This window comes from Sphaeramia orbicularis, chromosome 5 (assembly GCF_902148855.1).
Source record: "Sphaeramia orbicularis chromosome 5, fSphaOr1.1, whole genome shotgun sequence".
In the NCBI taxonomy this organism is placed as follows: domain Eukaryota; kingdom Metazoa; phylum Chordata; class Actinopteri; order Kurtiformes; family Apogonidae; genus Sphaeramia; species Sphaeramia orbicularis.
In genome coordinates this window covers 4,518,614-4,535,834 of record NC_043961.1, presented here as the reverse complement: position 1 = coordinate 4,535,834, position 17,221 = coordinate 4,518,614, and the positions used below count along the sequence as shown (strand labels likewise).

General features: G+C 42.6%; 1 protein-coding gene across 1 annotated transcript in view; it reads right to left on the bottom strand.

The window, feature by feature from the left end:
* epha8 (eph receptor A8) overlaps positions 1-2,583 on the bottom strand; it is a 366,079-nt gene extending 363,496 nt beyond the window's left edge. Inside the window, exon 1 of the mRNA XM_030134865.1 lies at positions 2,182-2,583. Within this exon, the coding sequence (XP_029990725.1) occupies positions 2,182-2,269 (88 nt within the window). The 5' untranslated portion in view covers positions 2,270-2,583. The remainder of the gene's footprint in view (positions 1-2,181) is intronic.
* Positions 2,584-17,221: the final 14,638 nt, after the last annotated feature.

Below are 17,221 nucleotides of genomic sequence, written 5' to 3'. Positions count from 1 at the left end.
ACATGTATTGATAGGATCAGTGGATCTAAGGTTATTAAACCTTTAGCTCAGTAGATGGTTTTGGTCACTGGTGGATATTTGGGTCTTTATGGGTTAAGCACCACTCATCTATTTTGACCCTCAGGTTGACAATAAATGGCAGATGATGAAAAACATGAGTGTGAATTGAGAAACTACCTCTCAAATCTAAAACCAGCTGCATCTGTTTTACCATCGGTCGAATGGAAGTCGATGGGAGGGGGCGATCGCGACAGGAGAAGCTGGGACGAATCAGAGCGAAAATGCCAAAATAAACAAAAGCCAAAGACACCGGACACAGAAGAAGTCGATGACGATGTTTAACCCTTGTGTGGTGTTCCGATTTTTGATTTTCAACAACTTTTTCGTAGGTGTAGTGGACCCGCTGCATTTGTGGGTTTTTAATTCAACATCATCCAACAATTTTACGTTACAGATGTTTACTTCATCCCAATTACAAGCAACATAAAAAAGCATACATGTTTAATATTTGCCTTCTGCCTTCGCTAGATCATATTTATGAATTAAAGTGCTACTCATTTTTATTTATTTATATATATATATATATATATATATATATATATATATATATATATATAAATCTTTTTATTGGATTTTCATACACACGGCAATATCTAACATGTACAATTTTTCCATGTGTTCTAGTTAAAGGTAGTAGACAGTTGTCTCCATACAATGTATCCTGAGAGCAACAATTTCAGTCTAACTCAAATGGCTTCATAATATAATAATAAGCCATCATCCCTTCCCACCCACCCCGAAAGAAAAGACAGAGTAAAAGAAAACACAAACACGGAAGGAGAAGAAACGAAAAAAAAACAAAAAAAAAGAAAAAACACCACTGCTGAATTTGCAATAAAATAATTAGAATAAAATAGGTAATCCTTAGTTTGTTTTTTAAATAAAATGTAATATAATCAAGATATGGGAGGAAAAAATTCATTTAAAAAATAATTACTCATCATTTGTCTTCGAATAAAAAATTAAAATGAGTCCCACAGACCCAAAACACCATACAAGGGTAAACGTCCCGAACGGATGCGTCTATAAACTGTTGTAAACGTGGCGGTCGCCGAGGCAACGGGCAGCCCGGGCGACCACGTCTCCCTGCGCTGACCCATAGCAGTTATCTGGACTTCACACAGCTTAATACGGGATAAGTGTCTGCCCTCAACACTCAGCTGCTGAGCTGATCCCACCTGCACTCAGGTCCAGGTCGCTCTGATTTACCCACTATCTCGTTTTCTTCTTCTTCTTCTGTGTTTTTTTTTTTTTTTTTTTGGAGGTTTTTTAGTTTTTTTGGCGCCTTGGAGCTGAATGTTGCCATCGGAGCAAGAGCCTGCAAGGCCCTGCCGCTGTCACTCAACCTCATGAGGCTAGACCCATGTCGAGGACCCTGTCACGCACACACACACACACACACACACACACACACATAGCCGTAAAACAAGATAACAGCGTCTCGGGACTTTGGTGGTGGACTGTGTGTGGCATTAGTTGAACAAGTGACAACAACAGTTTCCCGTTGCAGGATTCAGAGGTCGGTTGTGATGATGACAATGATGATGAAGGTGTGGTGGGTTGGGGGGGTCGAGGTTGGACGTAAACAAACCAAAACCCAGGCTGGATCTTAAAGGACGTACACACACTGAAAACACACACAGAGATACACACCGGAACATGTCTTTTTTTTTTTTTTTTCCAGGAGCGTTTACTCAGGATGTTCACCTCGGATCACGTTAGGATACGAGACTTCAACACACACACTTTAACGTCAGCGGCGAACCACACGGCAGACACATGCGCTGTTACTGCAGTTGACACGCAACCGGTATGAGCAATGTCAAAACGAGTTCACACACACATACACACACGAATACAACAGTCACATCAGCACATCATCTGATTTCTTTCGAGTTTTTCTTCGGAGCAAACTTTGATGTTAAGGGTCTTTCCAGGCAATAGCCACGACCCATGCCAAAGAGTGTGTTTCCATTCAATATCCACATCCACATCCATGCCAAAGAGTGTTGATGTGTGGGTCAGTCAGCGAATATGCATTTTTTCAACTCTGTAATCCAAAGTGAGGATGCATCTGTCACACACACACACACACACACACACACACACACACACTCTTACCTTCGTTACTGTTAGTTCCTGCGGTTCCCAGAGTGTGTAGTGATATAGTCCACAGCAGCATCGCAGTCAGCCCCGGATCTGAAGCCATGGTGTTTCTCCCTCACACCCCGCCAGACTCCCTCTCTCCTCGCCCTCACTCTCCCTCGCTGCCACTCGCTGCCGCTCTCACTCCTCCTCTTCTTCTTCTTCTTCTCCTTCTTCTCCGTCTGTGTCCCAGGGTTGAATTAAGAGTGAGAGCCGGCACCGAAGAGGAGGAGGAGGAGGAGGAGGTGGTGGTGGAGGGAGAGGAGGAGGAGGAGGAGGTAGAGGAGGAGGAGGAAGAGAGTGTGTGTGTGAAGAGTGTGTGCGGCTTCGAGGGCTGCTGCGAGCTCATTGGGTTGGGAGTTTGGCGAGAGCGCTGCCTCTGTGGCTCGCCTCAGTCTGCCGGCTCCCTCTCACACATATACATACATACACTTTCAGAGGTGGGGGGTGACGGGAGGCGGGAAAATAGGTGGGAGGGAGGGACCAGCCTGTCTGTCAAAGCCTCCCCGGCCAATTAGAGCTTGGGATGTTGGTTAAATGCTCCTTCCGTCGCCACACCCTCCCGCCCTACACCTGCCTCCACAACTCTCACTTTCTGCCGGTCTCTGTGGGAAATACTCTCTCTCTCTTTTCTTGTTTCTCTTTGTTATTTACCCTCATTTGTCATTGGCTCGCGCCGCTTCCGCACGCTCACCTCCCCGCCGGCGATTGTCTGATTGATCGGACGAAACCAAAAACAGCATCTGTGTCTGCGAGGCTCAAGGGCAATGATCAGTTATCGATCGGATGTATTGTATTCGTAATAAAGCTATTATCCACTGTATGTCCAGGTGTAGCAGTGTGTGTGTATGTGTGTGTGTGTGTGAGTGTGTTGTTATCGTTATTGTGTTATTCAAGGCCCATGATCATGCATCGATTCATGTGCTGACGATGGAGAACGCCGTAACTGTGTCAGATCACAGCACCTGTCCTGATCAATCAGCTTCTCACTTTGGTCACATGGAAAGACAAAACATGCTTTTCGTTTATTCTTATTGTAGATTCACCTGAGATCACACACACACACACACACACACACACACACACACACACACACACTACAAATTATTATCACACTCTATATTTTCATTACCACTGACACTTTAGTGTATTTATTTATTAATATCACTACAACCATTACAGCTGCTGTCAGTAACAACAGCAGTATAATAGCATAATACTATACTATAATACTATAATACTACGACACTATAACACTATAATACTATAATACTATAGCACAATGGTTCACAACCCTTTTTGGCTCGTGACCTCATTTTAACAAATTTCTGGTGACCCCAGACATTCAAAACGGAGACTTTTTTTTCCTAAAATTAATTTGTTTTGATCATGTAATAGTTTGCTATACTATACTGCAAATAAATGTTAATTTTATACTATATAATGTACATAATGCACCTTTTTAGTGTGTGCCTCTCAGGTTCTCTTAGAGATGTTCAGTCCAGTTTTCTGACTGTGACTGCGTCCGGGCAGGTTGAAGCGTAGTAACGTACCCGGTCACATGATCAAGTCAATTAAGACATGCCCTCTCAGATACTATATCCTGCATTTTGTTTGAACTGGATTTTTGTATGTGTGTAGTGTTTTAATTATGAAGAAATATATATTGAATCACTAAAAAAAAAACATGTATAAATATATATATATATATATATATTTTTTTTTTTTTTTTTTTTTTTGTTTTGTTTTGTTTTTGTTTTTTTTTGTATTGTTTTTTTTGTTTGTTCTATCAATCACCAGAAATCCCAGGTGACCCCATGTGGAGGCGTGACCCCAAGGTTGAAAAACACTGCTATAATTCTATAATTCTATTTGTATGTTTTTTAAGTACCACTACAATTCTGAACACTCACAGTAGTGACTCTAACAAAAACATTTACAACACACACATAAAAATAGACCAATAGTAATATCAACACTAATAATAATACTTATTTTAATTTAAAATATAATTACTGTAATTAATATGACTTGTATTAAGTTAAGCTTTTAGGAAAGCAGTAGAAGTATTCACAATAGTACAGTAGTGAGTATAAAGTATCGAAGTAAAACAATACATGTGTAATGTTGACGCATAAACAATGAAAATTAACTATGAGTGATGATAAAACTGAATATATTTCTACTAATACTATTACTACACTACCAGTACTACTATGTCTTGCACTACAAGTACTAATAGCAGTACTAACATTTGATAAATACTAAAAATCTAAATTAATTATTTTTTGTCATTATCAACAATCACTGCTGATATTACAAAAACTATGGCAATAAAAGTAGCATCAGTACTATCTTTTGCACTACTACTACTACTACTACTACTACTATTCATGATGATAATCAATATAGTAATGATAATAAATTTTATTCATACTATGATATAATTTAAAAAATTAGTAGTATTGTAGCAGCCACACGTTTAATAATCAGACTACTACTAGTAATAATAATAACAATAACAATAATAATAATAATAATAACAACAATGCTTACATTTATATAGTAATAAATACCATACAGCAGTAATACATGACATAATCCTATTTGTTATTTAATCCTATATGCTAATAAATAGTTCAATATCTATAAAAATAGCAATAATTTTACAGATGTTCTGACTATTATTATAGCTTGTATAAATATTTCTCTACTTCTGATCATATAGTATTTTCTTTGCCCTATGTATTTCTACTTTTTTCCCATCTTCCCCCTGTTCTTTCAGCCTCTGTCTCCCTGCTGTAACTTTGTTGTGTTCATTTTCCGAGCGTCGCCACCCTGCGTTGTGCTGCTGCCGTGCAGAGTTTCCAAACTAACCCGCTGGCCCTGTATGCCCCGGGACACTGTACAACACAACACTGTCACCGCTTGGCTGCTATCACGACAAGGCTGCGGCTGCTCCTGCTGCTGGGGGGGAGCGGAAGGGGTGGGGTCTTCATTTGTCCTCACGCATGAACGCAAAAATATACGGCAAATACATTTCAGCCTAATCACGGGGAATGTCAGTGATTATTTAGCGGGGACATACATGCAGCTGGTCTGGACAAGTGAAGGAGATGGGAGTTAAGATGAGGCCAAATTCAGGCAAGCGCTACGCCTGCCAAACCCCTCTCAACCCCTCAAACCCCCCCCCCCCCCCCTTCAGGCCAGCGGACACTGGGGTTTCTGTGTGGGGTTATAATGCTTCCTCCACAGCCATGTATAGGGGAGCCTTGTGCCTACGTGCAGCGTCTCAATAAAGGGTGGAGCGAGCAAAACATGCAAACAAACAAACAAAACAAGCTGGAAAGAGCGATTGGCGTCATATTCAGGCAGACGTGCTTATTCTCTGGAGCTGCTCTGCCCCTGATCTGCAGTGTGTGTGTGTGTGTGTGTGTGTGTGTGTGTGTTGCTTTACCACTAGGCTGCACTGTCAGTCTGCCTGTCTAATAGGCTGCACGCCGGCGAGGACAACACAGCGCTGTCATCTTCACCCTGGTGCTCCGATCTTTAAAGAGGAGACGACGCTCCCTGAACCCTTAAACACCATCTTCACCGGGAAAAAAAAAAAAAAAACAATTCTCTCTGACGGAAACCCACGACCAGAGGGATTTGTAAAAGGAACGGATGCTTTGTAAGGTGCAGGCTGACAAAGACAGTTCAAATGAAATCTCGATTCTTCTTCTCTATGACGCAGTGTGTGTTGGAAAAACAACCACTTTAGTAACTTTCTATTAAAATGTACAGCCTGAAGGTACTCGACATGTAATAAGCACAACATGTTTTTACCGACACTAGCCTACTGCTGTAAACCAGAAAATACATCTGCATCACTTTATTTTTTTACCTCCACCAAGGAGGTTATGTTTTCATCGGGGTTGTCTGCTTGGTTGTTTGTTTGTCTGTTAGCAAGATAACTCAAACAGTTATGGAAGGATTTTGATGAAATTTTCAGGAAATGTTGATACTGGCACAAGGAACAAGTGATTAAATTTTGGAGGTGATGTGGGGGGGGGGGGCTGAGCTGCCTTGGCAGAAGTCTGTGCTCTCCAAATGCTTTTCTAGTTTTTAAATCTGTTTATTGACATTTTTTGTTAAACACACACAAATCACAAATTCAGTAAATGTACACAGTAGATCCCCTCATTCCCCCTTGCCACACCCCCACCCCATGATCCCACATCCTCTAAAGGGAAAGAGAAGACAAAATATAAAGTAAATAGGTAAATAAAAAAAATAAACTAGAAAAGCACTCAGAGAGTGCAGACCTCCGCCAAGGCAGATCCCCCACCCCCCGATCACCAATCACAAATTTAATTGTTCCTTGTGCCAGAATCAATATTTCCTGAAAATTTCATCAAAATCCATCCATAACTTTTTGAGTTATCTTGCTAATAGACAAAAAGACAGACAAACAAACCTAGATGAAAACATAACCACCTTGGCGGAGGTAATAAAATTTAAAAATAAATAAATACATTTAAAAGGACAAAGAAAAAAAAAGGAAATTAAATAAACACAGCATTGGTTTAAGTTGCCAGTCTCTACCTAAATATATAGCAATATACAAATACACTCTAGTAGTCCCAGTTTATCACATCAGTAATGTTGTCGAAGTAAGTTAGAAAACACATCCAAACCTTGTTAAAATTCTCCTTATTTACTCTCAGTGAATTTGATCTTCACCAATTTCAGGTAAAACATAATGTCCCTAATCCACCATCACTTCTTCTGTCTCAGTCACACTCACATCTTTACTGATTGATTTTCTATGCAGAGACACATCACTGGGCCTGTTTACATGACCAGAAAAATCCGATAACTGGGAGTAATCAGATAATTGTAATAATCCGATCTGCACTTCAGAGATGCAATTATCAAAAAACCCTGGTTGAGACATTTCTGTCAATAATCAGATATCTTTCAGACTATGTACAGTTGCGGAAAAAATTATTAGACCATCAAAAGTCATCAAAAACTATGGTTATGCAATCCAGTCCTAACTCCTTTGTGTCATGTGACTAAAACAGACAGAAAAGAAAACATGGAATGACTAAAAGCACTGTTTTTGTCAGTACTGTGACATAGATACTGATGGAAGAACTGAAGTGATTTTGGTTATTATCAAGAAAACATGTTAAATGGATAGATACCGGCTCTGAAATTAAAGTCCTCTGAGCTATTTTTGTTGGTATCATTATATTTGTCCAAACAAATGTACCTTTAGTTGGACCAGGCCTTAAAATAAATAAGAAATTGAAGAAAACAAGGGGTGGGCTAATAATTTTTTCCACGACTATATGTATGTAGTGACAGTAAACTCAAATTTCCTTTTATTGTTTTCTCCTCACATCTGATGTCACATCTATTTTCTATTATTTTTAACTGTTTTTGCACATGTGCAGATGTAAATGTACAAAATAAATCAGATTAACCCTTTATAGGTCACTCATAGAAATACTCTGAAATTCAAAAGTTCAACCTTAGTGTGTTACTGGAGGACATAAGACTTTATTACTTTTGAGAAATTTTAAAATTTTTGTTATTGTTATATAGAAAATCAAGGTCAGTGAAGTCACCGTATTTGGTTTCTTACCCATTAATGGCAAAAAAACCTAAAAAATCTAAGAAGTATAAATAACAAATAAGAGAAAAACACATGTAAGGTGAAAAGAATATGTATTTTAGAACATTAGACCACCATAAGTGCTGATCCAGACCCCTGTCCACATCCACATGATCCCTTTGAACATCATTCCTTACATTAGTACCATTACTTCATGGTATCGAACAAAGCAGTTACACTGGAAAAAATCTAAACCTTACCAAGTGTACTTTTCTCATTTCTATTCAAAATATCTCATCACCTTTAAAATAAGACATAAAGAGTAACTTTTCAGTGAGATATAAGAACTTATTTTATGACAGTAGATCTGGAAAATCTCATTTCAAGAAATCTTACTTGGGGAACCCTTTGTGTCCATTCGTGTTACATGCAGAACCTGCCCAGTTAAACACATATAAATCAAAATTATTTTGCAACAGCGGTCATTTTTTTGAAACAATCTGCCTTGCATTTTTACTTCAATTCCCAAAACATACCCGTGACAGAATAAAGAGATATTTTTTAAAAAAATAGTAGTGTGTAATAATTTTTGTGTCCTATTGACCATGTTACATGCAGATTTTTGTATGAAAAATTATGTAAAATAATATAAAAATGTGTTTTATCTGAAAAATAGTCTCTCTTTTACCTCAGTAAGTATTTTTTTTTTAAATAGACCTAAAGTGCTTCCAAACTTGCTTCATAACATCAGTCTACATCTGGTTTGAATTGTTAGCCCCTCTGTCCTGTTTTTAGGATCAGTTTCATAGATGCACCCATATATACAGTGAACAAACCTACACACATACTAAGCAAATCTCATTAAAATGGCTCCCCATAGCTCACAGTGAGTCTCTGAGATGCCGTGTTGTTGTGTGCACATGCTCCGTGATGAGAAAATTTACTAATGACTCTATCGCCGTGGAAACAAAGTGGGGAGTCCCCTGCATGTGCGAGACCTGGCGGTGACGGGGATGTACATAGGTGCACCTGGGTTTACCTGTGTGCAGGATGGGGCATTAAAACCTGTGTGTGTGTATATGTGTATGTGTGTATATGTGTTTGTGTGTGTGTGTGTGTGTGTAAGCAGATGGCGGGGGTCAGTGCGTGCCGACTGTTGCGGGCCTCGTCGGTGAGCGTGGGCTAAATATAGCTCGGTAAAGTGACAGAGCCGCTCGCCGACTGTGTCGCCGCTCTCACTTTAATTCTTTGATCAGTCGGTTTCACCTCGCTCTAATCCAGTCACTTCAAAGACGACGAACTCATTTCAGGTAAATTAAACTCCAAACGCGCTAATCACACAATGTCACCGACAACCGCGCTCAAAACAATTAAAGGAATCATCGTATTTGTCTGAAAAGTCTTGTTGCTTTCCTCTGCATGTCAGCGCATTAAAACATGTCTTAGTGGATGTTAAAACATATATAGTACTTTCTTTTATGGAATCAGATAACGTTTACTGTTCATTATGTCACTGTCAGCTATTTTTGAGGTAACATACAATGATTTTTTTCTGCATTTGACCTTTCCAAAGTTATTTATCAGCATTTATTACAACATTATCCTTTGCATTTTGCTGTGAAAATCAGGATATTCTTCTATGTAATTTACTGACCATGTAGACAAATTCAAAGGTTATAATATATAAACACAAAATACATCATTAATTGAACCCAAAACTGTCTATAACCACTGTCATTGATTGATTTTAATCATCATGTTGAGATTATATTAAGGATTATTATACCAAAAACAGAGAAAACTTGGAAAAAAGCGACTTTTTCATTTACATCTATTATTATCTCCCCCTTGAACTGCCACCTTATCGTGGTGGGGGAGTTTGTGTGCCCGAATGATCCCAGGAGCTATGTTGTCGGGGGCTTTATGCCCCTGGTAGGGTCTCCCAAGGCAAACAGGTCCTGGGTGACGGGCCAGACTAAGAGCAGTTCAGAAGCCCCTAAGAATAACAAACATCTTAAGAACGTGACGTCGCCCGGTACGGCGCAGCCGGGGCCCCACCCTGGAGCCAGGCCCGGGGTTGGGGCTCGCATGCGAGCGCCTGGTGGTCGGGCCTATGCCCACGGGGTCCGGCCGGGCCCAGCCTGAAAGAGCGACGTGGGCCCACCCTCCGACGGACTCACCACCCATCGAGGGAATCATAGGGGCCAGGTGCAGTGTGGATTGGGTGACAGTCGAAGGCAGGGAGCCCGACAACCCGATCCCCGGACACGGAGTCTAGCTCTTGGGACATGGAATGTCACTTCGCTGGGGGGGAAGGAGCCAGAGCTTGTGAGGGAGGTTGAGAGATACCGTCTAGATATAGTCGGGCTCACCTCCACACATAGCTTGGGCTCTGGAACCCAACCCCTCGAAAGGGGCTGGACTCTCCACTTCTCTGGCGTTGCCCGCGGTGAGAGGCGGCGGGCTGGTGTGGGCTTACTCATAGCCCCTCAGCTCAGCCGCCATGTGTTGGAGTTCACCCCGGTGAACGAGAGGGTCGTGTCCCTACGCCTTCGGGTCGGGGACAGGTGCCTCACTGTTGTTTCGGCCTACGGGCCGAACAGCAGTGCAGAGTACCCGGCCTTCTTGGAGTCTCTGGGAGGGGTGCTGGATGGTGCTCCAACTGGGGACTCCATTGTTCTCCTGGGCGACTTCAATGCCCACGTGGGCAACGACAGTGAGACCTGGAGGGGGGTGATGGGGAGGAACGGCCTCCCTGATCTGAACCCGAGTGGTGTTCTGTTACTGGACTTGTTGTTCTGTTACTGGACTTCTGTGCTAGTCACAGTTTGTCCATAACAAACACCATGTTCCAACACAGGGATGTCCATAAGTGCACTTGGCACCAGGACACCCTAGGCCGGAGGTCGATGATCGACTTCATTGTCGTATCATCAGACCTCCGGCCGCGTGTTTTGGACACTTGGGTGAAGAGAGGGGCAGAGCTGTCAAACGATCACCACCTGGTGGTGAGTTGGATCCTCTGGCGAAGGAGGAAGCCGGACCGACTCGGCAGGCCCAAACGTGTTGTGAGGGTCTTTTGGGAACGTCTGGCGGAACCTGATGTCAGTGTGGTCTTCAACTCCCACCTCCGGGAGAGCTTCTCCCAGATCCCGGGGGAGGCTGGGGACATTGAGTCCGAGTGGACCATGTTCTCCACCTCCATTGTCGAAGCGGCTGCTCGGAGCTGTGGTCGCAAGGTCTCCGGTGCCTGTCGTGGCGGCAATCCCCGAACCTGGTGGTGGACCCCGGAAGTAAGGGATGCCGTCAAGCTGAAGAAGGAGTCTTATCGGGCCTTGTTGGCCCGTGGGACTCCCGAGGCAGCTGATGGGTACTGGAAGGCCAAGCGTGCTGCAGCCCAGGCGGTTGTGGAGGCAAAAACTCGGGTCTGGGTGGAGTTTGGGGAGGCCATGGAGGAGGACTATCGGTCGGCCTCGAGGAAATTCTGGCAAACCATCCGACGCCTCAGGAGGGGAAAGCAGTGCGCCACCAACACTGTTTACAGTGGAAGTGGGGAGCTGCTGACCTCGACTGGGGATGTTGTCGGGCGGTGGAAGGAATACTTCGAGGATCTCCTCAATCCCACTGCCACGTCTTCCATAGAAGAAGCAGAGGCTGAGGTCTCAGAGGTGGACTCGTCCATCACCCAAGCTGAAGTCACCGAGGTGGTTGGACAGCTCCTCGGTGGCAGGGCACCAGGGGTGGTTGAGATTCGCCCTGAGTACCTTAAGTCTCTGGATGTGCAGGGACTGTCTTGGTTGACACGTCTCTGTAACACCGCGTGGCGGTCGGGGACAGTACCTCTGGATTGGCAGACCGGGGTGGTGGTTCCCCTTTTTAAGAAAGGGGACCAGAGGATGTGCTCCAACTATAGGGGGATCACACTCCTCAGCCTCCTGGGGAAAGTCTATTCCAGGGTACTGGAGAGGAGGATCCGACCGATAGTCGAACCTCGGATCCAGGAGTAACAATGCGGTTTTCGTCCTGGTCGTGGAATGCTGGACCAGCTCTATACTCTCCATCGGGGCTCGAGGGTTCATGGGAGTTCGCCCAACCAGTCCACATGTGTTTTGTGGATCTGGAGAAGGCGTTCGACCGTGTCCCTCGTGGTATCTTGTGGGAGGTGCTTCGGGAGTATGGGGTCCGGGGCCCTTTGCTAAGGGCAGTCCGGTCCTTGTATGACCGAAGCAGGAGCCTGGTTCGCATTGCTGGCAGTAAGTCAGACCTGTTCCAGGTGCATGTTGGACTCCGGCAGGGCTGCCCTTTGTCACCGGTTCTGTTCATAATTTTTATGGACAGATTTTCTAGGCGCAGCCAAGGGCCGGAGGGGGTCCGGTTTGGGGACCACAGGATTTCATCTCTGCTTTTTGCAGATGATGTTGTCCTGTTGGCCTCATCGAACCTGGACCTTCAGCGTGCACTGGGGCGGTTTGCAGCCGAGTGTGAAGCGAGCGGGATGAGGATCAGCACCTCCAAATCCGAGGCTATGGTTCTCGACCGGAAAAAGGTGGTTTGCCCTCTCCGGGTCGGTGGGGAGTCTTTGCCCCAAGTGGAGGAGTTTAAGTATCTCGGGGTCTTGTTCACGAGTGAGGGAAGGATGGAGCATGAGATTGACAGACGGATCGGTGCAGCGTCTGCAGTGATGCAGTCGCTGTACCGGTCGGTTGTGGTAAAGAAGGAGCTGAGCCGAGAGGCGAAGCTCTCAATTTACCGGTCAATCTACGTTCCTACCCTCACCTATGGTCATGAGCTTTGGGTCATGACCGAAAGGACAAGATCCCGGATACAAGTGGTCGAAATGAGTTTCCTCCGCAGGGTGGCTGGGCGCACCCTTAGGGATAGGGTGAGGAGCTCAGTCACCAGGGAGGAGCTCGGAGTAGAGCCGCTGCTCCTCCGCGTCGAGAGGGGCCAGCTGAGGTGGCTCGGGCATCTGTTTCGGATGCCTCCTGGACGCCTCCCTGGGGAGGTGTTCCGGGCATGTCCCACCGGGGGGAGACCTCGGGGAAGACCCAGGACACGTTGGAGAGACTATGTCTCTCGGCTGGCCTGGGAACGCCTCGGGATCCCTCCGGAAGCACTGGAGGAGGTGTCTGGGGAGAGGGAAGTCTGGGCATCCCTGCTTAGACTGTTACCCCCGCGACCCGGCCCCGGATAAGCGGAAGAGAATGGATGGATGGATGGATGGATGGATTATCTAAACATAAACCCAGTGCGTCCATCCACTGTCATTGATCCAAATCTATGGGTTTTATTGGTGAATCAATGTTGTAGAAGATGACGGTGTTTCCATGGTAACTATGGAGCCTCTGAACGTCCAAATGGGTCATATCTGATGACCATGAAAAGATGAAGAACCGTATTTCACACCAATTATTTCAACATATTTCTTCAATTTTGCTCAGTTTGTGGCTTATTTTGTTCTTGTTGCTGATTATTTTTTCTTTTTTTTTTTTGTTCATTTTATTGATTACTTTGGCTGTACTGGTTCATTTTGTTGGCTATTTAATTAATTTTCCTTCATTTTTGTTAAATTCTTTTGATTATTTTGTCTATATTTCAACATTTTCTGGCCTATTTCTTTTTTTTTTTTTTTATTTTGATCAGGTTGTGGCTTCTTTTTGTTAAAACTTATTCCTACTATCCTTTGGCCATTTTTGTTCATTTTGTTGCTTATTTTAGAATATATACATTTTTTTAACTTTGTTTTACTTATTTATTGAAATTATTCATCATTTTTTCTTACTTTTGTTCATTTTATCCACTGTCATTGATCCAACGCCATGAGTTTTACTGATGAATCAATGTTGTAGAAGATGATGGCATTTCCACAGTAACTACAGAGCCTCTGAACGTCCAAATGGCTCATATCTCACAGCCATGAAAAGCTAAGAAACTGTATTTTATCAGAATTATTTCAATACATTGATAGGATTAGAGGTTCAAAAGTTATTAAACATTTTAGATCAGAAGATGCTTTAGTTCCTCAACAGCTGTTTAGGTATTTATGGAATAAGAAACAAAAAACAAAATGGTGATTTTTTTTTAACCATATGATGCTTAAAAGGTACAATATGTAATATATAGGGCTAAATTTTACACTATTGCACTATATATTCTACATTCTTTTACATGGTAATATCTGAATAGATCATAACGAACCATAAACTTTCTCAGCTGCACAAAATAAATTCCACTTTTAATTATTAACTTCGATCATTAGTCCATATTCCCTTCTTATGTTACCTACATTGCAACACAAAAACAGTGCACATACTTTAAAATGAGAAACTGCATTCTACCTGAATTACTTACATGTATTGATAGAATTAGTGGCTCCGAAGCTATTAAAACATTTTATATCTGTAAATGCTTTTGGTCGCCAGTGGCTGTTTAAGATAACATAAGATAATCCTTTATTATTCCCCCAACTGGGAAATTTGCAGCAAAGTGATAGTAATGTTAAAGGTAAGGATTAAAGTAAGTATAAAAAGTAGATATAGGTGCTAGGTGGTTAATGTATAGACACTGTATTTACTGAAATATAAGCTGTGAAGCAATTACAAGATGATAATGAAGCTGGAAAAATGCCTGTTACTGTGCATGTTTGCCACTTTAATACATTTAAGACTATGCAGTAATATTTTCAACATTATCGATTTTCTTGTCCAGTACTGTCACTATCGGAAAATATTCAAAAGTATATCAGTAAATGAGCTAGTTTGTAGTTAAACATAAAATTGGCAAAAGCTGGAATGTTTTCGCAATAAAAGCTCTGTTAAGCATATCCATCCACTGGAATGAGAGAGGACTTTTAATTTGAACTGGTACAGGAAGTGAAGAGTTTGTACAGTTTTAACAAACACAGGCTTCATATTTAAAACAACACAATGAAGTTTTTTAGCCTTCAAACTATATTTTCAAGGTCATTTTGGTGATAAAACAGCTCACGACAGGTTCAATTACACTTCTGTCATTGCTCCAGAACGTCTTTATCGCCTGCACTCTGGGGCACTGATAAGGGGGGGTAAATGTGACAAATTCATGGGGCCCAGCAATTGTGGGGGGCCCATAGAGCAGAGGAGGGGGTCCAGTGGATACAGGTTAGAAGTTGTGAAAATTTCGTGTAAGATCCGCTGTATAATACAGGCATAGAAGTTGGGAATCAGATGTTGAAAGTATGTTAACTTTCAGTTTCGTTTTCATGCTAGCGTAAGTGACGTTATGTATGGACAGCCCCCACGATCCCCTCAGACAGATCGACAAGATACTGAATTTTATGAATGGGCCCACAACGTTTAGCTTTCATGGGGCCCACAACTGGTAGTGGCGCCCCTGCCTGCACTTAGGAATGGGAATCGAGAACCAGTTCTTTTTGAAAACCGGTTCCCAGTAGCTCAATTCCTTGGAATCGTTTTCCTGCCTGCTTAAAGATTCTGCTTATCGATTCCACCTTTGTTGCACATGCATGATTATGTCACACGTACGCTGCATTGTTTTGGTTTAGAACGCAGCCAACATGGCATCGCGGCAGAAACGCTCCAAAGTACAGCTATATTTCACATGAAAAGATGACACCAGGGCCACTTGTAAAACTTGAAAAGCTTCCATTTCATTGAAGGGGGAAATCCCTTTAATATGCTCAAACATTTGTCCACGCAGCATAGAATTCATTTGCAGGAATGTCACGTGTTTGATACGCTACTTAGCGACACTTGTGAATCTAGTGGCAGAACAAACACCAGGGCATCATCCACGCCCAGCTCTAGGGGGGGAACAAAGGTCCCGCCCCCTCAAATAAAAGTTTATGAAGTTAGGAACAAGGAAAATGAGGTGGACAGCAGCATGAGAGACAGAGGAATAAGTAAAACGTCTTAAGTTTCACTTTCACTTTGTACAGTGTATGGATTCCAGTACGGAACGTTGCTGAGTGAAAGCAGTGACCTAATCACCACGAGACCATAGACAGCACTTCTGTTGTCTCCTGAAAAAGCTTCAGACCCGTGCGGCACGGGCTCACCTTATCAACCAAACCACTTTGTGATATTTCAGGGACAACGAAGGTCGCTCTGCTTCTCTTTGCCTCAAACATGCTAACAGAAAAGTATTGCCTGTGATCAGAACAATAGGTCAGTTGATGACGTAAGGGTTTGTCTTCTGACTTCTGCATTTGTTGGCTAGCTACAGAATTCCGTCTACACTGCCATCTACTGTTTTGGCCTTGTAATACCCACTCTTTCTCAGGCACAGGCCGCGGTATGTGCTAATGAACGCACCTTCTGCAGGAAAGGTGTGAGCGTATCCAGGTACAGCAGGGATCTGGATACCCAGTCTGAAAACACCCTTTGGACCACATATGAAAGTGGCCTGGGCCAGATTTGTGCTGTTCAAACAGTCTTTAACAGGTCGTATACAGCTAACATATGGGCAAAAAAATTGGATTTGAGCCACTTTTGCCTGCAGTCTGAACGTAGCCTTAGTTTAAGTCTAAATGTCTCCGCCCTCTACCCTCCAGGTGGATTCTGGGATCATAGCAGAGGCTTTAAAACGTACGTGACAGAATTAACTTTCTGTCAGTTTAAGAGGGTGACAGACTGGAGGGTGAATTTGCTAGATGGGGTGAAAACAACAATGCTCGTCAATTTTAATGGGATTAAAATCGACCTATGCTTATGCAACCTCTTGCAAACTGTTAGTTTTGATGGAATAATGAACTCTGTGGACACAGGAGCAGTTTATGACCTGTTTCCAACTGAAGGTAGAGGCTGTTTTATAATGTTCATCATATATCACATGCCTTAAAGAAATACTTTATCTAATCCTAACCATGTTGTGTCTAAATATAAACACATATTAAACAACATTGTCAAAGCTTAAAACCAAAGTTGTGTCTGTGCTCCATTTCTAGAAAAGTCAGTTGAATTATGTTAAAAATGTCATGTCAAGACCATCTCCAGAGAATTCCACAAAATTTATCATGTCTACTCATTTTGACTTCCTGTCTGTCTGTGCGTTCTCTCTTACGATCACATTATCTCAGGAACACTTTGAAAGAATTACTTCTACTTTAGAACAAATCTTTCCTTTGACCTTTGGCCACAAAACCATTAACCCATTAAGATCCAAAGAGCAACTGGCAACCAAAACATCTATGGATCTAAAATGTTTAATACCTGTTGATCCACTAATCCTATCAGTCCATGTAAATAACTGGTGTAAAATACAGTTTGTCATCTTTACATGGTCATCAGACATGGATATTCAGAGGTTCTGTAGTTACCGTGGAAACACCGTCATCTTCTACAACATTGATTCACCAGTAAAACCCATGGAGTTGGATCAATGGCAGTGGTTGTAGATGCTTATTTTTGTGTT